Genomic DNA, 26,205 nt, shown 5'->3' with positions numbered 1-26,205 from the left:
TAATTGAGCAAACCGGCTGCCTTAAAAAAAGTTAAGTAAACTCAACTTATCCGATCTTACAGTATAACAAAAAATAAAAAAGTTAAATCAACTTCCTCTTTAGTTGTAAAAACTTCAAAAACCTCATGCCAAAAAAGGGTTAAACGGTGTAAAACTGGAATCGCGAACAAAAAAAACACAGCCGTGCCCCGTCACCTCGCGCTTCCCCATCACTCAGCATCAGCCGCAGTCAGTCGAGCCGGCAGTGTGTTTGGAGTAACAACAGCAGAGCTTTGTCACTACTGGAGCATCTGTGAGCTGGTTGAGTCAGATCGAGACTGGCGTGCCAGTGTCCGTTCAAGGCGAGCTGGCAGGACTCCACCACCAGGAACCTTCAAAGCTCGACCCCCGCCCACGCCTGCCACGATGATGGGCTTCATCAGGCAAGGTTTAATGATGATGAGCTGAACTCGGGGGATATCTCGTTATAAAAATAAACAGCGCGGCCCGGAAAGTTGCCGCAGAAAGGTCACATATACATAATTGATCAGTATAAAAAGGTTACTGTTGATTGTGGTTTTACAGCAAATCCACCGCTGAGGGGATTCTCCAGCTCGGACCTTCGGGACGCCGCACAGGGGTCCCGGGAGACAAAGCCTCACACCCAGCCTTGGAGCTAATGTCCAACACAGCACCCCCGGGGATCCAGCACTCAGGAAACCGTCCAAACATCCTGTCAGAAAGCAATCAGCTGACTCCAGTGCCGCCGTTCCCTAAACACTACTACTGTGACACTGAGCCGGTGCTGAGACAGTGCAGATAACAGCTGTGGAGACACTGCAACTTAAAAACACAGTATAATACCTGATCTTTTATGTGGGACCTTGAAGAAGAGCGCTCCAATCATTTTATCCAAGTGTCTTAGTTGTGGTCTAAGTAGAAACTGAGGGCCCTATCTTCATATTACAAAAGAAAGCTGTTAGAATTATTAGTAAAAAAACATACTATGAACCAACCAACAAATTATTTATTAATCTATATATTTTAAAATTCAGTGATATAGTCAACCTTCAAACTGCACTGTTAATGTCCAAAGCACAAAACCATTTACTTCCTAGCTGTAATGAGAGCAAATATGAACTTAGAGGAGTAGGAGTAGTATATAAAATGGCTATATAAGATTTAAAAAGGGTAGTCAAAATAAGCATTAGCTTCAGACTACACCTTTTCGGTCATTATCAGTTTTAAAACTGAGAATCTTTTATTAAATCTCTCTCTCTCTCTCTCTCTCTCTCTCTATATATATATATATATATATATATATATATATATTATATTATATATTTTTCATAACTGTTATTATTGTCACTCTGTAAAAAAACTGTTTAACTTTGATGAACCAAAATAAACTAAATTAAAATGAACTAAAACTAAACTATTTTAGCAATCTTTAGGCGAGCAGTCAACAGAGCACCGTGCAGTTTGATTTACGGCATGTCAGTGTGTCTTTGCTATTATAACGATGGGAAAAGTATGCCTTGCGATAGCCGTGTTTTAATTCTCTTAATTAATCATGGACGTGTTTTTGGCGTAACATGCAATAAACCAATCAGCGTTTTACTTCCCATTCCCTTTAGGAGCCAGGTGTGCTCTGACTTTGGCATATTGGGATTTTAATGATGCAATGCTTCTAAACCTCTCAGCAGAGGAAACTGACCTGATTTTTCGCAGTATGAAAGGTGCATGAGCAGCTTATTTACAGGAACAGCAATGTTATTTTACTTTATATTTTGTTTATTCTTAATGTAAAATATGGGTTTGTTCACTGCTGTGTTCCCTTGTGTGTGCATTGAAGAAGTGTGTACGTGTGCTATTCACAAGTTGAGCAAATGTCTGATGGTTGACTGTCGTCAGGGTTTTAATCAGTCAGTGGCGCACCTGTATTTTCCATTACCAAGATAGCAACACAGCAGACATTTGCCTGAATACACCTCACTTCTAAACCATCACAACCATTGGTGTATATATATATATATATATATATATATATATATATATATATATATATATATATATATATTGTTAAGCGTCTTTGCTATTGAAACAACACTGGTGTAAGACGTGAAAATAGACTGTTGAGGTGTAAGATAGTAATAAGCATTGTGACATGCCTTGCGTAGGATGTAAGATAGGGCCCTGAGTCTTCTTATGAAAGCGCAAAAGTAGCTTCCCCCACTCCATCGTATAAAAACCTCTCAAAGGCTATTATTGGGTAGTCCACCTCTTGGTGAGAGATCATTGGCTGATAGATATATGCCTCTACAGTGTACTCAAGGACATTTTTCCCAGTTGACAAACGTTAAAAGAGGCCACATCATTGGACTGAGAAAAGCAGGATGGTCATTTCAGGAAAGTGCCTTCAATCAAGTCTGTCCATCATTCAGTCTCCATCTCCTGTGGTTGAAGTGGTATCATGAACAATAAACCTGGACTGCTATGGATATTTGTGGATACTGACCTGTGACTTAATGTTCTCTTTACATAAAATATAAAATACAGCTCTTGAAAAAAAAATAAGAGACCACTTAAAAATCATGAGTTTCTTCGATTTTACCAAATTAAAAACCTCTGGAAAATAATCAAGAGGAAGATGGATGATCACAAACCATCAAACCAAACTGAACTGCTTGAATTTCTGCACCAAGAGTGGCATAAAGTTATTCAAAAGCAGTGTGTAAGACTGGTGGAGAGAACATGCAAAGATGCATGAAGACTTGAAGACCAGGTTTATTCCACCAAATATTGATTTCTGAACTCTTAAAATTTTATTAATATGAACTTGTTTTCTTTGCATTATTTGAGGTCTGAAAGCTCTGCATCTTTTTTGTTATTTCAGCCATTTCTCATTTTCAAAAAGGCTCTAAATGAAAAAAACATATTTGGAATTTGGGAGAAATGTTGTCTGTAGTTTATAGAATAAAACAAAAATGTTCATTTTGCTCAAACATAAACCTATAAATAGCAAAATCAGAGAAACTGAAGTGGTATCTTATTTTTTTTTAGAAAAAAAATGTATGTATATTTCTTGTAAGTATGTTTTTACTGTAAGAGACATACAACTGTTTAAAAACATCTGTATAAATTTATAGTTGTTATAAAATGTTTGAAAAAATGGTATTTTATTGTAAGTTAGGATATTGAAAGTTACTGCATTTAACAAGTATTGTCTGGTGCTCTTATTTTTGACAGTGGTATATTAACATAACAACAGTAGTTCTTTATAAGATTACATCGAAATTATTTACTTTTTTTTAGTTTTTTAGTTTTGTTAAAATTGCAGGCTTAAACTTTTTACAAATATATGCATTTCTTTTATTCCACTTATTCAAATTGTCTTTTATAAAAAAAAAAAAACTATAATATTTAATGGAGAAGGCATATTTGTTAGTTGCAAGAGGATACTTTTTTAAAAAGTCATATATTAATCCAGTAAATTTGACTGCTTTACTTACAGAAAAGGGGAATCATTAAAATCACCAATATTAACCAACAGTGTTAATAAATTATTAATTATAACCTGGGAAATAAGAACAGTGCTGGGCGATATTTCTCTGTGATGGACAGCTGAGGTATTATAGCAGAATATGACATGATTTTTTATCTTAAGATCCTCGTTTATCTGGTGAATCTTTATAAGAAAAAGGCTCGTTCAGCCGGTCTGCCATCCCTGAGGACCTTCACCTTCTGTAAGAATGAATTCCTACCTGCAGGTTGCCCTTTATGCTGTCCAGCTCCTTTGATGTTTTGGAGAGTTGTCGCAGAATCCCCGTCCTCTCTGTGAACACCTCCTTCAGCTTCTTCTCCAGCACTTCATAGCTACAGGAAGAGAATGGAAACAGAAAGATTACTTCTTTTAAGTCGGCGCTCTCCTCGGCAAATCAATTCGGTATGTCAGGTTATGGGTTCCGTGCCTGGAGACGGGGGAAGGAGCCGAGCGCTCGGTCAAGCTCCGCTCCTGTAAAATATTCTGTACGGGTTTGGTCATTCAAGGCTTGAGTGAAGAGCGGGCAGAAACACTCGGCGCATTTTAAAAGAGCCGGTAACCATGAGGCCTGTGGCTTAGCGGCTAATCTGAAACAGCAGGAGGAATGCTAATGGAAGAAGCTGTGCAGCTGCTGGCTTTGTTAGCATTGCTAACTGTTATCTACAACTGTTCATTTCATATTGACGACTGTCAGTTAGTTAGATAGATAGATAGATAGATAGATAGATAGATAGATAGATAGATAGATAGATAGATAGATAGATAGATAGATAGATAGATAGAAGCTGTGCAGCTGCTGACATTGTTAGCATTGCTAACGATTATCTACAACTGTTAATTTCGTACTGATGACTGTTTATATATATAGGAGAGAAAATACAAAGCTTTAGATAGATAGATAGATAGATAGATAGATAGATAGATAGATAGATAGATAGATAGATAGATAGATAGATAGATAGATAGATAGATAGATAGATAGATATCATACATAATGAAGCACAGCATTATAAATATTGAAGTATGCAGAGAAACAGATACAGGACTACGGTCTGTATTTTTTAAAGAACTACAAAGTGCTCCTATATGATCAGTGGAGCTGATAAAATAAATAACGTGTGTAGAAACATGGAGCTGATCATAATATTATGATGGTAAAAACCATCAAGCCTCAATAACATCAAGCTTCTATTCATGGTGAAAGAAACAAACACAGGGTAGGTCAATTTTAATCAGTGGATTTAATCAACAACATTAATCAGTGATTAATTAAATCTGCTAAAAGGACAGTCTTAAGTCTTGAGTCCTGAGTTTTAGTGATTACTCAGTGATGGACTGCTTGGTTTTTATAATAGCAGAATATTGTATGACTTTTCTTAAGATCCTTGTTTATTAAATTAATCTATCTATCTATCTATCTATCTATCTATCTATCTATCTATCTATCTATCTATCTATCTATCTATCTATCTATATATATAGTATATATATATATATATATATAAAGAGTCAGTGAACATGAAGTCTGTGGCTTAACAGCTAATCTGAAACAGCAGGAGGAACACTAGAGAAACACTAATGGAAGAGGCTGGCGATTGCTGGTAATGCTAGCATTACGAACATTTCTGCAAGTGTTCATTTCCTACTGACGTCTGTTTACAGATATAGACTGAATAATGACAGATTTCAGAACTGCCGCATTAAACCTTTTTATTTTTATTTTTATATAAGGCAAGCAAACAAACAACACACTCACACATAGACACACATTCATGTAAAAGCCCATATACAACACACACACACACACACACACACACACAAACATACACACATGATCGTACTGCCAGAACATCAAGCCTCTATTCATGGCCAAAGAAACAAACACCCAGAACTCTGTCTGCAGAGTATAAAAGCAATCGAGCGCACCATGTTTTCTCTGCGTCATCGTCCTGAATACAAATCATAAATAACTTATGATGGACTCAACCATGGGCTCGTCTCCAATTCGTCCTCCTCGGCTTTTCCAGACGAGCTTCATGGCTGGAATTGCGTCAGTGGCGGCGACAGCTGTGGCTCTTACAGTGAATCAGATACAGTACGGCAACACCAGGAAGATTAATAAATCTGAATACATTTGGTTCATAAAATTCACGCAACACGTTAGATAGGCTACCAGTGAAATTTGACTGAGAGTGCATCCAGAATGCAGGACAAACAATAGGAAATCACACCAGATTCATTACCCAGCTACCCTATCTACAGTATGTAGATTCATCATCAAACATATAGGTCCAACATGAACAGAATTTGGAGGGTAGATGTGTGGAGGCACCATGGTTGGTGCACAAGATCACCTGAAGGCTTGTTGTCATGGTGTAGAGTACAATGTTGTATTACGCCATCTTTGATCATCTTTGGTCTTCATTACAGACACTTTGACAGTCCAAAATTATGGTAATGAAGCTCTGCATTTATTATAAAATGCACAATCCAACAGGTGCACTATTATCTAGAGCTGTCTCTAGAGCTCGTCTTGAAGAAACAGATACTATGACATGGTCAAATGCATATAGCCAAACCTACAAGTCTATCCCTGATTGAAACTGTGTGGGACGCTATAGAGCTCATCAACACTACACCCTTGCCCCAACACAAAAACTGCAGCTACTGCATGAAAATGTCATATTTCAGTTGCAAAGGATGGATTATTGCAGGACACCATTAGGAACTTCTACAACTCCATGCCCAGACATCATGAAAGACTCAACCATTGGCTCATTTCTATTTATCCTCCTCGGCTTTTCCAAACAAGCTTTGTGGCTGGAATTGTGCCAGTGGCGGCAGCAGCTGTGGCTCGTACAGTAAATCAAAGAGAGTACAGCAACACCTGGGAGATTAATAAATCTGAATACTGAAATCGGAATTCGGCTCATAAAGTTCATGCAACGTGTTAGATACGCTTGCAGTGAAACTGATCAAGAGTGCATCCAGAAAGACAGACGATAGAAAATCACACCAGACTCATTACCCAGCTGCTTGTGTAGAGTATATAGACTAATCATCAAAAATATAGTTTCAACATGAACAGAACTTGAAGGGTAGATGTATGGAGGCACCATGTTTGGTGCACAAGATCACCTGAAGACTTGGTGTCAAGGTGTAAAGTAAAATGCTGTGTGGTGCCGTCTGCATTACAGACACCTTGACATTCCAATATTACAGTAATGTACAGTAACAAGTTTTTAAAAGGTCTTAAAATGTCTCAAATTATAATCTTGATAATTAATGTTAAATTGTCCTAAATCTACTGTGAATTTGCTGTAGGTATACAATTTTTAGATGGTGTGTTTAATGCCAGCGGAAAAGCACATACTAACATTAGCGGCGAGTAATTGGGGAGAGAACTAAGGTTAGCGGAGTTAACATCAGCGGCAAGCTAGCTAAAATTACTGAGGAGAGAACTAAGGTTAGCGACAAGCTAGCTAACATTACTGAGGAGAGAACTAAGGTTAGCGCCAAGCTAGCTAACATTACTGAGGAGAGAACTAAGGTTAGCGACAAGCTAGCTAAAATTAGCTGCGAGCTAGCTAACCTTACCGAGGAGAGAACTAAGGTTAGCGACGAGCTGGCTAACATACTAATGTTAGTGAAGAGTTAGCTACATTACTGGGGAGAAAAATAGGGTTAGAGGAGAGCTAGCTAACAATAGAGGTGAGCTATCTAACATGCTAACATGTTCTGCATGACAATATATATATTGAGGTCTTAAAAAGGTCTTAAAAATAATTAAATTTGACTTTTAAAATGGAGCAAAAAACCCTGTAAAAATGTGTAGGATGCCCATCAACACTATCAATACTCCACCACCACCCCACCAGAAGAACAGCAGGGACTGCATGGGAATGTCATATTTGAGTTGCACAGGATGGATTATTGCAGGACACCATTAGGAACCTCTACAACTTTAGGCCAAGACATAGTTGCTTTACACATGCATTACTCAATAAACAAGAGTGCAAACAAGAGAGCCCATATCAGTTTATCAACCTTAATCATTTATTGCTCCTGCTAACTTTTATTTCCCTCTTGAATAGAACAGCAATCTGACACTTCCTTCAAGGTATTTTGCAACCATTTCTATGTTGATGTTCTTTGATAAACAGCTCTATGTTCAGGTGTCTGCAGACAGTCGACAGTCTATTGAAGCTGCTACGTCGGTCTGGATGTGACACAAATTGGTCTTTACTGAGGCCGGTGTATAATTGTGTTGTGACCTCTCGTGACTCGGCGGCTCCGGCAGGCTCGGGGCTGGGCGGGGGCGGATCACTGGAAGTGTGCTAATGAGAAGTAGGCTGTCAAACAAACAGGCTTATGATTATGTTCCGCCGGGCACTGCGGTAGATCTCACCGTCCTGATTAGAGCCGCGGTGTCGGAAGGCCATCAGGGCACCGCAGAGCTTCAGCTATGATCTGATCTGAGCTGAACTGAGCTGAACTGAACTCACTGTGAGAGATGGGTTAAATGGTAGTTCTGCCTTCTCTGTTTGAGTAAAAGCACAAACAAACCAAACATCACTCCAACAACCTTCACTCCACACTTACTGATTATATTTATTTTAGTTTGTATAGTTATATTTAAAGAAAAAAAATACGTAGTTTTAATTGGTTCCTGAACTTCTAATTGGGTTCTGAGTGACCTTTCTCCCTCTCTCTCAGTTTCTGTCTACTAGTAATTATTTTAAACCTGTGAAAGTAAGTAGATTACACAGAACAAGAACATTCTAATAATCACGGTATACTTTTTTTGTCTGTAATGTTGTGATTATGATTAAGAGAGCACTTCAGTTTTTTCTGATTTTGCTATTTATAGGTTTATGTTTGAGTAAAATGAACATTGTTGTTTTATTCTATAAACTACCGACAACATTTCTCCCAAATTCCAAATAAAAATATTAATTTAGAGCATTTATTTGCAGATAATAAGAAATGAAGATGCGGAGCTTTCAGACCTCAAATAATGGAAAGAAAACAAGTTCATATTCATAAAGTTTTAAGAGTTCAGAAATCAATATTTGGTGGAATAGCCCTGATTTTTTAAATCAGTTTTCATGTATCTTGGCATGTTCTCCTCCACCAGTCTTACACACTGCTTTTGGATATCTTTATGCCTTTACTCCTGGTGCAAAAATTCAAGCAGTTCAGTTTGGTTTGATGGCTTGTGATCATCCATCTTTTTATTGATTATATTCCAGAGGTTTTTAATTTGGTAAAATCAAAGAAATACCCTTTTTTCCAGAGCTGTATATAAAACATTTTACATTTGCAAATGAAGATTTGCCATGTACTTGAAAAAGAATTGAGAAAACACTAGCTGCATCCCAAAACCTAGACTGCAGATGAGATCTATTGCTAGTCCACTACAGATTTAATAGCCCCCTATACAATGTAACAACAACAACTACTACTGCTAAAAATAATAAAACAGACAGTCGATAGGTGTGTCCAAACATTGGATGGGTTCTGTATATGAAACTAATCCTCTCTAAAAAGCAGGAAGTGCTGCGCTCTGGCCTTAAATCAGAAAACTGCTGAGTTAATAAGCCGAGCCGAGCGGCGGAGCTACAGCTCAATACGGACGGACAAGACTGAGCTAAAAGATCAGATCGAGTGTGACTGGGCTTCCGCCAACACAGTAATGCCAATGACTTCTCATCTGGAGCACCATTACAGCCCTCTGCTCCGAGCCGAGTGTGTGGCGCTGCTTTAAAGGCTACACAAACACGGCCGGCGCAGATCTGCCGTTTTAAATGACTCAGATTTTACTACACTGCTGTACCAGACTAAAACAACCTCCGCTGTGAGGGTCAGCTCTCTGTGATCAGCAGCACACAGTCTCTTTGTGTGCTTTCTTAACTGTGGGCTTTTTACCAGCTTCATGTAAATTACAGTACATACGGCTGGGTTTGCTTTAGTTCATTGGATCTATAACACACAGGATATATTTTATTGCGCTATTTAGATTTTAGATTCAGAGCTTAAAGTGAACTGAAGTAAAAAAAAGCAATATGTTCAGTATGAAGATCAGTAGCTGTGTAAGGCATTTAGCGGCATTTAGTATAATATATATGTGGACAACATTCTTAATATTTGAAGAATTTCAAAATATATTATTTTGGTTTAACTTAAGAATTGATCCAAGTATTGCAATAAAAAAACACTTTCTATTAATGCTGTGTCTATTATACCACATAAACATGTTAACACAACATTGTAATGCATTCATAAAGCATTAAAACATGATTATAAATATTTATAAAAAATATAATAATTATATAATTATGAAAAAATATATAATATTTATAAAAATGTATAAGATATTATAGCTATATCATATAACAATAGCAAGAACTTCAACAAAGCTGCCTTAGTTAATTAAGTATATTTATATAAAATATTATAATAGCTTATATTAAATTACAATGTATTATAACGTGTCATTGTTCACTTCAAGTAAAGTGACAAATGTCCACCATGGGAATATATTATTAATAGTAACAGATATATGATATTTTAAACGAGATGTGTAACATATTACAAATACAACTTAGAGTGCATTATAATCTCAATTCCTAATGCATAATACATATGGCTACAATGTATTATATGCTGTTATATATTGTATTTATAGCCATGTTTATAATGCCTTTAAATGCATTATACTGTGTTATGAGTATGTTAATACATCTAATATACAGCCTAATATAAATTACATGCATAGAAAATGTGATCAAGAAGTTTTAATAACTTTTCTTATATTTCATATTTCTTATATATTCTTATATTTCTGATATTGCAGTATATATATATTATCAGTATACATATATATATATATATATATATATATATTTAAAACATTTCATGTTGACTGTCATTAGACCATGCTTTACATGAATTGGCAAATTAATCGTTCAGAAGTTTATAGGAGCAGACATACACTTTTTGTTGTGTTCATATTGATATCAGAATTTTATTTTATTGAGTGTTTATTAGGAAAAGCATATTGTGATATCAATTATGATCATATATCATACAATCCTTCTTCTAATTGTTTGGAACTGTACTATATGTGTTTACTGCAGACTGAAGGTCCTGCCAATGTCAATCATGAGTAAACTGGGTAATAAAGAAAGAGAGAGAGAGAAAGAGAGAGAGAGATGAAGAGAGATGAAGGGAAAGGGAATGGGGGAAGAAGATGTGAGTGCACTTGATGAACACTCCAATATTTCTTTACTTCTGTAAATAAAGCCTGGGCCCGGCTGGCAGAGGGCCTAGATTGCTGTGGCGGTGGCGGCGTCTCGTAGCGCGTCTCTCGCCGCTGTGTGTTATGAGCAAAGCAGCATGTGGTCTTGTTTACATCAAGCCCTCATATCCCGGCCTTCCGCACAGCTCTTAGATTTTCCAGCAGGGAGCTGGCAGCTCGCTCGCACGCAGCCATTCTTCTCATGGTCAACGCGACGAACCAATCTCCTCTCTTAATGCTAATGAAAACAAATTGTGATGCGAGCTACACTTATGAACCACGATCCATAATACCCGCCAACATCCATCTCCCCGGCCCCTCCCTCCTCCTTAACCAATTACACAAAGGTTCTGGCATGTAACCTTGACTTCTCCCGCTGTAGCTGTAGCTCATAACACAGCTGCTGTGCGCTACAGTAGAGCTCTAAATAAAGACGAAGACGCTTTAGAACTGTCTCGCTGAAATTAATGTTCCTTATTGCCTCACCCACACTACAGGATTTTTAATATCTTTATTAATGTTGAAAACGGGAGAGACCCACACATAAAGACCTCACAGGCAGCATGAAGAATGTAGGGCAGCACTGGCTGAGATTTGGCCGTGCATTGGTCATGCGGAATTAGGCCAAATATGGGTTTTATTTGGCAACCGAAAAGTTAGCACAAGCAGGTCAGGTCGATTGTTGTATTATACTCAGCAAACATGGTGTTAGCACAAGTGACGCAAGCCGATTTCTATATTATACTCAGCAACTTTGGTGTTGCTACAAGTGACTTGGGCTGATTCCCAAATTATACTTGGCATTCGGGATGCAGGAACATGTGTTTTTGAAGATTCCCATGTTATACTCAGCAACTGGGGTTCGGGAACAAGTGGCTCAGGCTGATTTCTATATTATACTCAAGCAAGCAAGCAAGCAAGCAGTGTATTATACCCGGCTACCAGGGTGTTGCCACAAGTGCCATATTATATCATACTTGGCATCCGGGATGTTGGAACATGCGACTTGGGTAGTTTCCTATATTATACTCGGCAACTAGGGTGTTGACTAGGGTTTTGGCACATGTGGCTCAGGCTGATTCCCATATTATACTCAGTAACTGGAGTTTTGGCACATGTGGCTTGCGCTGATTCCCATATTATGCTTGGCATCCAGGATGTGGGATCATGTGGCTTTGGAAAATTCACATATTATACTTGGCATCCAGGATTTTGGCACATGCGGCTCAGGCTGATTCCCATATTATACTCAGCGACTGGGGGTTTGGCACATGTGGCTTGCGCTGATTCCCATATTATACTTGGCATCCAGGAAGTTGGAACATGCGGCTTGGGAAGATGAACATATTATACTCAGCAAGCAGTGTATAGACACATTTGACTTCCTATATTATACTTGACTACCGGGGTGTTGCCACAAGTGACTTGGGCTGATTCCCATATTATACTTGGCAGCCGGGGTCTAAGCACATGCAGCACATTTTCCTTGAATGGGACCCAAGCACTTGGACCAGAGTTCAGCCTAGATTCAGACAGTCAGTCTTGCTGATGTCAGCATGTGGTATTTGGCCCAGAAATTGTCCAAAAGATTCCAGCTATTTTAGCTTTTTTGCTGTTTTTTTATGTCTGAAGATCATCGTTTATGATCACCCTGAAATCAGGAGACTTTTTCACGATTGCCTCAATATCACCTCAATTATCCTGTAGCGTGAGCCGGGCATTAACCCTTTGAACCCTAGGCTGTTTTAGTGTGTTTTTTCTAATTTTTTTGTCAGTTCCTCTTTCAGGTCTTATAACACAGTAATTATATCAGACAGTCACATGCCCTGATCTCTTTTACTCCAGAAGACATACGGCTGCTCAAAAATATAATCATTTAAAATGTAAAAGGGAGCAGAATTGTTATATTTTCCTGGAACTGATCATGTTTTGGTCAAAATTTTACCAAGCACCTGTTTATATATATATATATATATATATATATATATATATATATATATATATATTATATATATATATATATATACATATTTTTTAATGTATAGACTTTAAATATATTCACACCTAAGATATCTTTTCAAAAATGGTTTGACTAGAGTGTTTATGAGGTGAAAGCATAAGAATATTGATGATAGTTCATTACATGGTTTATTAATTATTACTTTGACAAAATACATATAGAGCATCAGGCGGAGTTATTTTTCTTGATAATCAATAATCACACCTCTAGGATACATGTAGATACTAAAAACCTGACACTCAGAGCAGCCTATACCTTTCAGTATTTTGATCAGGACACACAAAAAAAATATATACAAAAATGTAAACTTTTTAGTCTAAATAAATAAAAATATGTTTAGTGCAAAATAACTACTTAGTAAAAATGTGCGAGTAAAATAAAAACTAAATAAAGTAGTGCGCACACCATACCTAGCTTTAGTTTGAGTAAAGCAGGTAGTTTCACACTTTTTCTGTGGACACTTTTGAGTCATTTACTGATATTATTTGGTTTGAAACATCATATAAATATGTTTGAAGCACTAAAGATAAATAATATTGGTTGGGGAAGGAGATCTCACTTTTTTAGGAGTTTTTCTCAATGGGTTTCTTGTAGATGCTTTTTTTTTTTTTAGAAAGAGTAAGTACCGCCCTCTCTAGCCATATATATATATATATATTTTGGACGGAAAATCCGTCCGTAGGGTTCTAAGAGTTTAAAAGGTGGGTCGTATTTAACTTCAGTAAAGTGTATAATACTGTATATAAGCTGCTGGATCACCCCTGTACCCTCTGTATATACTCTCCTCCCTTTGTTTACATTATAACAGTATGAGAGCTGATGCAGGGTAATGATATTCAGAACGCACAGATCCGACTCAGTTAGCACGCTGGTTCTCAGCAGCCCCGGCTGGCGTGCTCATTTACATGCGATACGCTCCTATCTGAGATGTGTAAATTGGGCTCATTGGAAGGAAGCATACATTGTTTTCAAAATAACTAGATAAATAAATAAATAAATAAATAAATAAGCAATGCTAAAACACAGTTTTTTATCTTCAGTTTAATGCTAATATACACTTTATTACTGTCAATAATGTCAAGATTTTAGGACAAAAAAATCTATATTTTTCTCTTTTAGACCACATCTTACAGTGTAATTAATGTGTAATATATATATATATATATATATATATATATATATATATATATATATATATATATATATATATATATATATATTTTTTTTTTTTTTTTTTTTTTTTTTTTTTTTTGATAACACTCAGAATCACAGAATTGAGTGACATGGATTTCAAGATGAAAATGTGCAAAATAAGGATAATTATCAAAAACTACATGTAACATTTTATTACATGAGCTTATTAAACATAGCAAAATGCTTCTGTCTTTATCACAGTGTGCAATGTTGGAGAGACTAGCATCAGGGACACTAATAGCATGAAAAAAAATGCTGCATTAAGTGCTAAAAAATGCAGAACTAAACAGTGGAGCAATTTTTTTTTTTTTTGGAAATCTGAATGTAGTTCTTAGGAGGCTCAATTTGACTTTTACTTATTGACTCATATTATATTATTATAGCTACACTATTGAACAATATGTTTTGTACGATATTGTTGTGGTTGCAAACATGCACTCATTCATCACGGGTGTATTTCACTCATTTTTAAATGGTGCGCATCAACTCTACAAGTGATACTTCTGTTCTCTTTAGAGAAACTGCTCAATTAAACTATATATCAGGGGTTCTCAACTGGTCTCAACCTGGGACTCACATTTTCTCATGGTCATTAGGTCACGATCCACTTTTATAGAAAGCAAACCAATCAAATTTCTTTTTTAAAAAAAAATAGGCTTAGATTTAAACACAAATATGCAGCAAAATGAATTTAAGAGCAGTTTTTTTTAAGAAACTGAGAAGGAAGATGACAACTACACGTTTAAAACTTACTACAATAAAGTGAAATATTAAAACTGCATAAAAGTTTATAAAATTAGATATTTCACTTCTCCTCATATCTCTGCATTCAGAGTACATTGGTAAGAAAATCCCTCTGTCTCTTTTTTCCTCAATATAAAAGATGAGATCAGATCAAAATCAGACGAGCATTAATTGTTTTTCGTTTTTAATTGTATTAATTATGTTTTAAATGTATTTATTTTTTAAATGCTGTCTGTGACCCGTCCAGAACCCACCGGTTGATAATCGCTGCTATATATGTATAGATATAAGGATTTTCCCTAATTAAAAATGAATATGTGTTTATTCTTATATATGTACTATGAGAAAATAATAAACACTATTTATGAAGATACTATACAATGATTTTCACCAGTATTGTTTTTTTGTTTTTTTTTCATAAACTGCAGCTGTACTGTCTGACCTGCTTTACAGTATGTTGTAAAAAAAAATCATTTAAAATACTGATAGCAGTATTGATGTGTCCAGTTGGAAAAAGGTCACAAACCCAACAATTGGTAGCAAGACACAGTGCCGTATTTCTTTTTGTTTGTTTTTTGAGAAATTAAAAGAAATTCAATTCAGTTTAGTTACAGTTCAACAATATTACTGATTTTGAATGATTTTGTTGATTAATTTAGCAAACTCTTAACTGCAAACAATGTACATGTGCACATCTGTATGTGATTCATGTATATACATATATACATAATTATAGTTTTTATAAGCTGAGCTGAAACAGAAATCTCAGTCGCATCCATTAAAATGCTGTTGCTGTTATTTAAAAACCTGCAGTCACACTAAAGTAAACACCTCTAGAGCTCTGGAAGTCAGTAAATGTTGAGAATAAGGCTGTGAATGTGCAGCGGCTGTCAGCCCGATCCTCTTCCCTCTGCCATGCCTGTGTTTTGGCCAGGATTCAGTGCAGACATGTGACACTAACCCTCCAGCTGAGGCCTTGTGTGATGAGATGATGGTTTATTAATACAGCCAGGAGTGGCTAGACTTGCCAGCATTAAAATAAGGCAGCAGCGGCTGAGGCTGAAAGGAATTGTTTTTCAGACTAATTTAATGCTTGGAATACATTTCTCTCCTCGCTGCGTGCCATCTAATAAACGTGGCCAGTTCAGAGCAAGCTGCTTAGCTCGTGTGAGCTGAAACACAGCTGATAAACGCGGCTCTTCATCGGCAGGCGGAGCGCCACGCTCAGATTCCTGCTTCATCACCTTTAATGTTCTAATATTCTGCCTCCCAGGTCGCAGGAGGGGAGATATTAGAGGCTGAACGTGAGATTATTTGATTTGGCAAAGTCTGAAACAGTGACTGGACTCATCTCTGTCCTGTGATTCTGCTTTGTGATCAAATTAAAGTGCCTTAATGAACATGCAGTATAATGAACATAATGAAGTTTAATACAGTATAAGGCCCACTGGAACACAATATGATAAGCTCAGTCTAGTGTTGATTAGGAGGGTAACTTTGTAAAAATGTTCAGCTTAAAATGATGAGTTTCTTTGATTTTACCAAATTGAAAACCTCTAGAATATAATCAAGAGGAAGATGGATGACCACAAGCCATCAAACCAACTGAACTGCTTGAATTTTTGCACCAGGAGTAAAGGCATAAAGTTATCCAAAAGCAGTGTGTAAGACTGGTGGAGGAGAACATGCCAAGATGCAGGGTTATTCCACCAAATATCGAGTTCCAATCTTTAAAATTTTATGAATTTGATCTTGTTTTCTTTGAAGCACTAAATGACAATATTTTTATTTGGAATTTATTTGGGGTTGGTGTGGCGCAGTGGATAACACCACTGCCTGCTTATGAGCTACCACATCATGTGGGAGACTGGGGTTCAATTCCCAGTCTGGCTGACTCTACTGTGATATACCAATAAGAGTCCTTGGGCAAGACTCCTAACACTACATTGGCCCACCTCTGTAATAGAAATAACTTTGCAAGTCACTCTCGATAAGAGCGTCAGCTAAATGCCGTAAAAAAGAAATCCCAGATATTGTTGCTTGGCATCAGTAGCCAGAGCCAAAAGCAGTGTGTAAGACTGGTGGAGGAGAACATGATGCCAAGATGCATGAAAACTGTGAAATAAAAACCAGGGTTATTCCACCAAATATTGATTTCTGAACTCCTAAAACTCTATAAATATGAACTTGTTTTTTTTTGCATTGTTTGAGATCTGAAAGATCTGCATCTTTTTTTGTTGTTGTTGTTATTTCAGCCATTTCTCATTTTCTGCAAATAAATGCTCTACATGACAATTTTTTTTTTGGAATTCGAGATAAATGTTGTCTGTTTTTTTATGGAATAAAACAACAATGTTTATTTTACTCAAACAGGTACCCACAAACAGTAAAATCAGAAAAATCTAATTCAGAAACTGAACTCCTCCCAAGGTAATGTTGGTCAGCACAGGCATCTGTTAGCTGATGTATTAGCACTGGGTTGCTGCGCTTTCTTCAAAGTACGTTGGCTATTATAGTTTTATCATTTCATCATTTATAGTTGAAAAAAAGAGGAAAAGAGTGTCAAAGACTTCACATGTATCAGAGGAGGCATGCACTAGTATTTACCTTCCTATAGTGTTGGGGACATTGCTAGTAATAGGGAGAGCCCTATATAGTATGGGTAGGGTAAATGACCTTTCAAACTGAGGAAAAAAAGAGCTTAAATCATATAGTGGCATTCCAAAATCATACGTTAAGTGGAATCGTAGGCAGACAGTATCTTTACACCCCCTCTGTTCATATAGGGCACTGCAGGTATTGTTTAATACTGAGAGCATTTATAGAACATCCAAAGAGTCATCGCTGGAGCACAGCAGGCTACATTGTTCAGCCTCCTCCCCATGCAGCCAGCGCTAAGAGTGCGTATTAATGGGATCGAGTTGTGACTAAAGCTCCCCTCGTCCCTTTCTGCGTTTTGTAAATATTAACCACAGCAAATTCCAAGTAATCTGCTTATGAGTATCACAGAGAGCCTTAAACATGGGGAGTGGGAGTAAATAGCGGCTTTAAATACTCTAATCCTCTGAAACTGCACCCTACTGCTAAGAACAGCCAGATCAGGTGTACAGGAGCGGCAAGCTGCTCTTACGGATCGCGGATCGCATTTTTCAGCCAGGTGATCAATCAGTGGGAAAAATAGGTTGAGTGACGTTTAGAAATTACCCGGCGCGGTGGAAGGCCGAGTGCAGTACAGCGTGCAGAGTGCTCCACACCAGGCTAATGTCTTCAAACAAATCACGGCTCAATACCCCGGAATGATCAGCGATAAGAGATCAGCTAATCGGAACGCTGAAATATACTTTTCTCTCTTTTTTATGCTAAAATATATTGCTTAATTCCAACAGTTATCGCGGCTGAGTATTAATCAAGTGAGATATTACACAGGGTTTATTTCAATTAAAATGTACCACAGTGACCGTCCTCGGCTCGCGGCTCGATTTAAAGACCACGCGTTTTAATTATGTCACATAGATTCCCAATATGGTGCAGGGGAGTCTTTGTTTCATTCCAAAGGGCAGGGAAACATTAAAAATCAATCCCATTCCATTACCCAGAGATACCTGTATTGACTGGAGCCGGGCTCTGCACTGATAAAACATATGAGAAAGGACAGCAATCTGACAGACCCCGCCAGACAAAAGAATGACCTTTTGGGCTCGGCTGTGTGAGGAAGGGTAAAGAGTCGCCGCGGGACGGATCGGGGCACCTCGGCTCCAAAGGCAATTTTCAGAAACACTGGGACGCGCTCGTGTCCGTTCGAGCGTTCGCGGGACTCGGGCCCAACAGACTGTTCCGTCATGCTAATCATTCCAACCTTTCTGCTCATTAAAGCCACAGAAATGCATTTATAAATGTCAGCCGCCCTCACGCCAAACCGTAGCACACCCAGCGGAAAAAGGGCCTTTACACAGTTGACTGAGGTTTAATGTTACATGCTGTCGCCGCTAATGCGCTAATGCGCTAACGTGCACCAAAGTGAGGGTGAGCTAGCAATAAAGAGCAAGGGTGCAAGACTGAACACCCATGATCTCCTATCTCTATGGATGCCACTGCATCAAGAATCATCATTCAACAATGGTAGCAGATAGAACCACAAAACTTTACAGTGCAAAACTGAAGCCTTAAGTTAACCTTATGTCCAAAAGCCAGAGTCTGTTAGATAAAAGTATACTGTAGAAACTAGAGTTTAAACACTTCTGTAGAAGCTTAAGTATCAACTGAAGCTTTTTACTCTTTAAGTAAAAGTGTAAAAGTACTGGTTTCAAAACTACTTAAAGTATAAAAGTAAAAGTAATATAAGGGAAAAAATAAAGCCATTAAGAAAACAAAAGCTTAGGCAGCGCCACAGAGTCCTGTGGTGCACTACAACCCACACCCCCTCTCCAAAACACATTTTTCTAAAAGTTGTAGTGACTATAATGTTATACATATTAAAATGTTATTGTTGATCAATATCAATATAAGTTAATTCTTAGCTGGGCGTGAGGTTGCAATAAATCAGAAGTACAGATACTAGAGTTCAGAATACTTTTGTAGAAGTTGAACTATCAACTCAATCGCTTTTTACTCTTTAAGTAAAAGTGTAAAAGTACTGATTTCACAACTGCTTATAGTATAAAAGTAAAAGTAATATAAGGGGAAAAAACGCCAATAAGGATAAAAGCATCTGACCTTCCTTACACTTAAACTCACTCTAGCACCTGCTGATTGGAGGTTTAGCATTGTCTTGCTGAAATATTTAGTCACTTTTGATGAAAAAGAACTCCAAGGTAGGCCTGAAATAAGATATTTAATATTTCACTTTATTTATTTATGATATATTCCAGTTCCAAAGTCAGATTTTTATTAATTATCAAATTCAGACTTTGGACTGGAGTCCTATAGTGCACTTATACAGTAAAGTATAGATAACCAACATTTCTACTTAAGTAAAGTAACAAAGTATTTGTTCTTTGTTAGTTGACACCTCTTGTCACGGTATGTACAGTATTTCTGTAATGCAACATTATGCAGAAAAGTCCACTGAGATCCTTCAAGACCACTTCGTTTTCAGTGATGTCCGAGCATTTTTTAACAACACAAAGCCTGCAGTCTTGAATCCCTATGTCCTCTTCCCCCTATACAGAATGTGTGGATAATTTTTAAACATGAAAAAAAAATATATATAACAATGGCGCTCCTCTATTGTTGCAAACCTCAAAACAGACGCATTTGCAGTTCTAATAAAACTCACTCTTGGGTTCGAAAATGGCCCCAAAACATGTCATACTTCAGTATTAGTTACAACAGAAAAAACACTAAAAGTGATTTTCTCTCATCTGCGATCATAAATAAATGAAGAAATAAAAGTAGCACCAAACCCAATTCATATCCCTGGTGAAGCCCACATCAGAGTGTTTTCCCTTCCAGAGCTGGATTTGTATCTCCAGGAGGCCCAATATCAGCCAGCGTTCAGTTCAATAACACATATTAGATTTAAATGAAAGAGGATCCTACATTGTTGACTGAGTTACACATGTCCGTGAGGATTTGAGGATTCAATACACTCTGTAATCAAGTGGCTTCGGGTTTCACTCTGAAATTCCATAGTTTTCATTATATTGTATGTTTTCATTACGATCATATGTGACTGATGTGGGCGGCGTAGTCAAAGAATGCTAGCGAAGAGTTTTATCTAAAAGAACTGCTCAATAAAAGAAAATAAAAGAAAGAGAAACACAGTGTTCCTTGCATTTGCTTTGACTTTTATTGGATTGCAGACAGTATGAACCCCCTAGATATTTAATGTTTAGTCAGGTCAGTTTTGTTGATATAGAGGTGCATCTAAAAAAAATTGAATATCATAGAAAAGTTACTTTATTTCTGTAATTCAGTTCAAACTGAAACTCTTATAGTATATGTATTACACACAGAGTGATCTATCTATCTATCTATCTATCCATTCATCCATCCATCCATCCTCCCATCCATCCATCTATCTATTATTATTATATCTATTATATCTATCTAATATTTAAAAACGGCTCCTCAAAGAACAAAGGGGAAATATTTGCATACTCCTCCCTCTACAGTGCATAATGTCATCAAACCATTCAAGGAATCAGGAAGAATTTTACACCATAAAGCACAAGAACACAAGCCTTAGCTCAACACCCATGAGCTCCAATTTCTCAGACGACATTGATGATCAATAAACATCATTTAACAATAGCCGATAGAAACAGATTTCATTGGCACATATTTGTCAAACACTACAATGCATAGTGGCATTCACTAATGCCACTTAAAACTTAATGTACACGAACCCCCGCTCATGCAGCTTCGCCATCAAGCTGCCGGCACTCAGAGGGAGTGTGGTTGGCTTCTCTCTCCGGGTGGGTAGATGGTGCTCTCTCCCCACATCACTTCTAGGGTGATGTCCACAGCACAGGGCGTCTGTGAGCTGATGTATCAGAACCGAGCCACTGCGCTTTCCTCCAAGCAGCAGCTCGAAAAGAAGCGGTGGCTGACCTCACATGTATCGAAGGAAGCATGTGTTAGTCTTCACCCTCCTGGTGTGTCAGGGCATCACTAGTGATAGGGGGAGTCCTAGTGAGTGGGTTGGGTAATTGGCTGTGCTAAATTGGGGAGAAAATGAAAAAAATAAGAAATAAAATTATAAACAAAAAAAAAACCTAATGTACAAAAAAGAAACCCTATGTTAAACGTCCGTCCAGAAGTAATGCTGACATTTTTTTTAACAATGCAAAACCACATGTTGCTTTACACTTTACAAAGGCATGGCTGGGGAAGAAAAGTCCTGAACTGTCCCCAATAGAAAATGTATAAAGAACTGTTACAAGACAACCCTGAAACATGCAATTACAGGGTATCCTTGCTGCCAAAATGTCTTTAAAGCTACTGTATGTGAAAAAAAGAGTAGCATTACAAACTGGAGAATGCTTTACCATGATAATGATGATGATAAGCTGTTGTGTTAGAAACTGTATAGACCTTAATGGTCTGTTTCTGTTTCTTAATTCAGATTAAATGTAATGGCAGTTTCCTTCAATATATAAATGCTTATGTCAGTGGCAGTACATTAAAAGCACTGGCAGTTACTGTATGCACACAAATAATGCTTTGTCATATTGTATAAGCTTTTCTTAAAATGATGTAAATGAAAAGCTTCCCACCCATTCATCTGCTGTTCACAGACCTCCTACAGAGGCTGGATGTTTCCTCTTAATTCTATACAAAGAAAAAAAAAAGATTCCCACAGTTCTTACTGGTGTAGGACTTCAGCAGGACATCATCTGAACTTCCTCACATTTAAACTCACTCTAGCACCTGATTAGTGGTGGTTTAGCATTGTCTTGTTGAAATATTGAGTCACTTTTGATGAGAGAGAACTCTGAAATGAGATATTTAATATTTTACTGTATCTATTTATGATATATTCCAGTTCCAAAGTCTGAATGTTCTTAGTTATCCAAAAATCCATCACTTTTTAAAAAGACTGTAATTGCATTATTGGGTTAATGTATCATTATATAAGTAAATCATTGGCTCAATTTGGTTTGAAAATGATAAAAATATTGTTTATCTAAAACAATATATTGTCCACACAAGTATAGTCACTATAACAGGCCTACACAGAGGACTTTTAGGCTGGAGTTCATGTGCATTTTGCTTGTGGATGTAGACTAACCCCGCCCCTCTCTGATAAGTTGAGCCAGGAATGATAGATAACAGGGTTAAATGGAGGAAATGGGATCAAAGACTGAAGACTGAAATCACCATCGAACGTTTGAATTTTGTAGAAGAGGCTTCTGGCACGTTACCTCTCGCAAAATAAGTAATTATTCCTTATCAACGCTTAGATATTATCAGCAAAAACAAGAAAACACAGGCAAGCCTAGTTCTGCAGAACTCAAAAATCATTACTGGCATTTCAACAATAAAGATGCTGTTTATTTTTTTTTCTTTAAGTATTTGACCTTTTTTTAGGTTTCATGTACTGTCTCTTCTGATACTGCATGGTAAAGGCCTTAAGCTTTGATCTCAGAGCCTTAAGATGCAGAATGTATGGAATAGATAGACTGTATATATTTAATAGTTTATAGATTTTAAGGTCCCAGATAAACATGGCTTGCGGCTAAAACTCAGGTAGCAATACTGGAAGAGGATGGAAGTCAGAGCAGTTGTGATGCTAAAAACTTCCAGTACAACTCTGAGACGTGCCACATGCAGAAGTTTTGGGACGACACTGCCATTGTGGCCTGTGTACGGGGGAGGGAATGAGGTAGGTTCTTGTCACAGAGCTGCTCTACAGTCAGACTCAGGAGATCCTTTTTCCCGAGAGCCATCAGACTCTTCAACTCCTCTGAGTGGAGCCGGAAGAGAGAGGACAGATAAGGAACGAGTCTCATATGCTTTTTAAATCACAGCCTATTTTTATCTGTACTATAATCACACTCTGTAACAAGATGTACATCTGCACTCTGTGACTCTGTTGACATTTTACTGTATATTGTGTACATTTGCACTCCTGTTCACTATTGACTCTTTATGGTACATCCTGTACATTCACACTCCAGGACACTACTTACACTCTATCTATCTATCTATCTATCTATCTATCTATCTATCTATCTATCTATCTATCTATCTATCTATCTATCTATCTATCTATCTATCTATCTATCTATCTATCTATCTATCTATCTATCCAACACTATGACAGCAGTTGGCAGACACTGTGTTAGCAATGCTAACAGTCTGGTTATAATGCTAACAGCGCTGTAGCAATGTTAACAGCAGTGTAGTGATGATAACAGTGCAGTAGAGATTCTGGGCCCCTAGATGCCTGCTAATTATAAACAATATCCCCGAAACAGTGCATCTCCAGCCCTGTGTTCATCACCCACCCCCACCATCAACAAACTCCCAGGAAATAAGGTGCCAAACTTTATAATTGGTGCCATTTAAGGTGGTTTAATGATGTTGGCAAGAAAAGGAGCAATTCTCAGATTTGTTTGATTTTTCTTAAACCAAGCCAGCTGAGGTTTTGATGAACACATCCATACCCCTGTAACAGTTCTATCTTCACACTGCTCCTCCCTTTACAATAATTCTATTTCAAACACACATAAGACAACCCAACATTAGATAAACTAATGATAACATTATTTCACGTCACTGAATCTTCAACAAAGTTCCTCAATCAGTAAGTCAGGAAGTGAAATTGCCTCTTCAAGGCCGGCCTGATAGGTGGTCCATCAAAAAGAAGGATAGACCCCTCTTGAGAGCGCAGCTGTAACGTCTGGTTATTCTCTGCAGTGAAAAAGCTGCAAAACCTCCCAGTAAACACTCATGCTGTTTGTTATGTCAGATTACAGCGATCACCCAGGAGTTGGAGCTGGTATTGTCTTTCATCGGCTAAATCCTGTAATCTCCATGCCCAGTACTCGTGTGTTAATGGAGCAAACTGGGCTTTTACCACAGTCCATTAAGATTCTGGCGATCTTCACTTTCCGAGATCAAATAAAGTCTTACGTTCACGGTTGGCTCCAAAGTTTTGGAGGCGACCACGAGGGTAAACGCAGATTCTGTACGAACAAATATGATTAATTACCGTCGACAGCATGCTCCCTTTCATCCTCCTACAAAGCGGAACACTGAAACAAACAAATGTTGACAAATGCACCCTTTCCAAATCACAACAAGGGCAACTCTTCAGCTGTAAGCAAGGAAGCTGCCAGAGACGGATCCCGCTGTCTGAGCCGCACACGGCTGCCCGGGCGCTGGTGGAGAGGGTTGCGCTCCTTGCCATCCAGCTCTGCCAAATGCAGCATGAGCCTGTGCTGGCTATCATCAGCCTCATCTTCTGCAGAATGAAATTATTCCAAATGTTCATCCGATCATGTCATGTAGGGATTTAAAGAGCAGTGCTGGAGAGCAACATGTGACCCAGTAACAGGGTGTAAGTGTGTAAGTGTTATCTTACCAATAAAAGTGATAAGATGGGTTTTTGGGAGAGATGCCGCCTTTGAAGGACTTAAATGTCAGCTTCCTAATCATGAATGTTGATGGCACACTGACTGCAATAGGGATAACCCAGTCTTGGCTATTCTATATTTACAAATAAATTAATAGTAATATCAATATTACTGATGGTCTATCTATCTATCTATCTATCTATCTATCTATCTATCTATCTATCTATCTATCTATCTATCTATCTATCTATCTATCTATCTATCTATCTATCTATCTATCTATCTACAGTGATTGGACAATGAAACTAAAACACCTGTCATTTTAGTGTGGGAGGACTCATGGCTAAATCGGAGCAGCCTCATTAATTGCACATTGCACCAGTAAGAGCAGAGTGTGAAGGTTCAATTAGCAGGGTAAGAGCACAGTTTTGCTCAAAATATTGCATTGCACACAACATTGTGTGTGACATACCAGAGTTCAAAAGAGGACAAATTGTTGGTACACGTCTTGCTGGCGCATCTGTGACCAAGACAGCAAGTCTTTGTGATATATCAAGAGCCACGGTATCCAGGGTAATGTCAGCATTAACCACCAAGAAGGACCAACCACATCCAACAGGATTAACTGTGGATGCTGTAAGAGGAAGCTGTCTGAAAGGGATGTTCTATCTATCTATCTATCTATCTATCTATCTATCTATCTATCTATCTATCTATCTATCTATCTATCTATCTATCTATCTATCCATCCAACCATCCCACTCCAAGTCAGACAACTTCTAGTGCACTATGGAAGTTTAGCTGAGCTGCACAAAGCCTTTATCCACAGCACTGCATAAACCAAATCATATTGATTTAAATCCTGTAATATTACCACTTCTTCCACTATAGATTCTGCTTCTCCGTCCCTCAAATGTGAAAAAAATATATATATAGCTGGTTGCTCAACGTGAATGGAATTTGTATTTACAACAGTGGAGTGAAAGCAAGCTACACCCCAACTGTAGGGGGCACCCCAGAGCAAAAATAAATAAATAAATAATTAAAGAAAACATAGCTACAAATAGTTGTATTTGTTTGTTTCTATTATTATTCAGTATTAATAGATATGCAATAAAATCACATACAGCTCTGTAAAAAATGAAGCGACCTCTCAATCAGTTTCAATCAGAAATCAGTTTCTCTGATTTTGCTATTTATTGGTTTATGTTTGAGTAAAATGAACATTGGTGTTTTATTCTACAAACTACAGACAACATTTCTCCCAAATTCCAAATAAAAATATTATCATTTAGAGCATTTATTTGCAAAAAATTAAAAATGGATGAAATAACAAAAACGATGAAGAGTTCATATTCATAAAGTTTTAAGAGTTCAGAAACAAATATTTGGTGGGATAACC

At 37.5% G+C, this 26,205-nt stretch overlaps 1 protein-coding gene across 2 annotated transcripts in view; it reads right to left on the bottom strand.

The window, feature by feature from the left end:
- The window catches only part of luzp2 (leucine zipper protein 2), a 248,338-nt gene that overhangs the window by 93,742 nt on the left and 128,391 nt on the right, over positions 1-26,205 (bottom strand). For both annotated transcript variants that reach the window (XM_049483255.1, XM_049483256.1), the window contains exon 2: positions 3,744-3,855. In XM_049483255.1, the coding sequence (XP_049339212.1) occupies positions 3,744-3,855 (112 nt within the window). The remainder of the gene's footprint in view (positions 1-3,743; positions 3,856-26,205) is intronic.

This window comes from Astyanax mexicanus, chromosome 9 (genome assembly GCF_023375975.1).
Source record: "Astyanax mexicanus isolate ESR-SI-001 chromosome 9, AstMex3_surface, whole genome shotgun sequence".
Classification (NCBI taxonomy): Eukaryota; Metazoa; Chordata; class Actinopteri; order Characiformes; family Acestrorhamphidae; genus Astyanax; species Astyanax mexicanus.
This window is presented reverse-complemented; position numbering and strand designations above follow the sequence as displayed.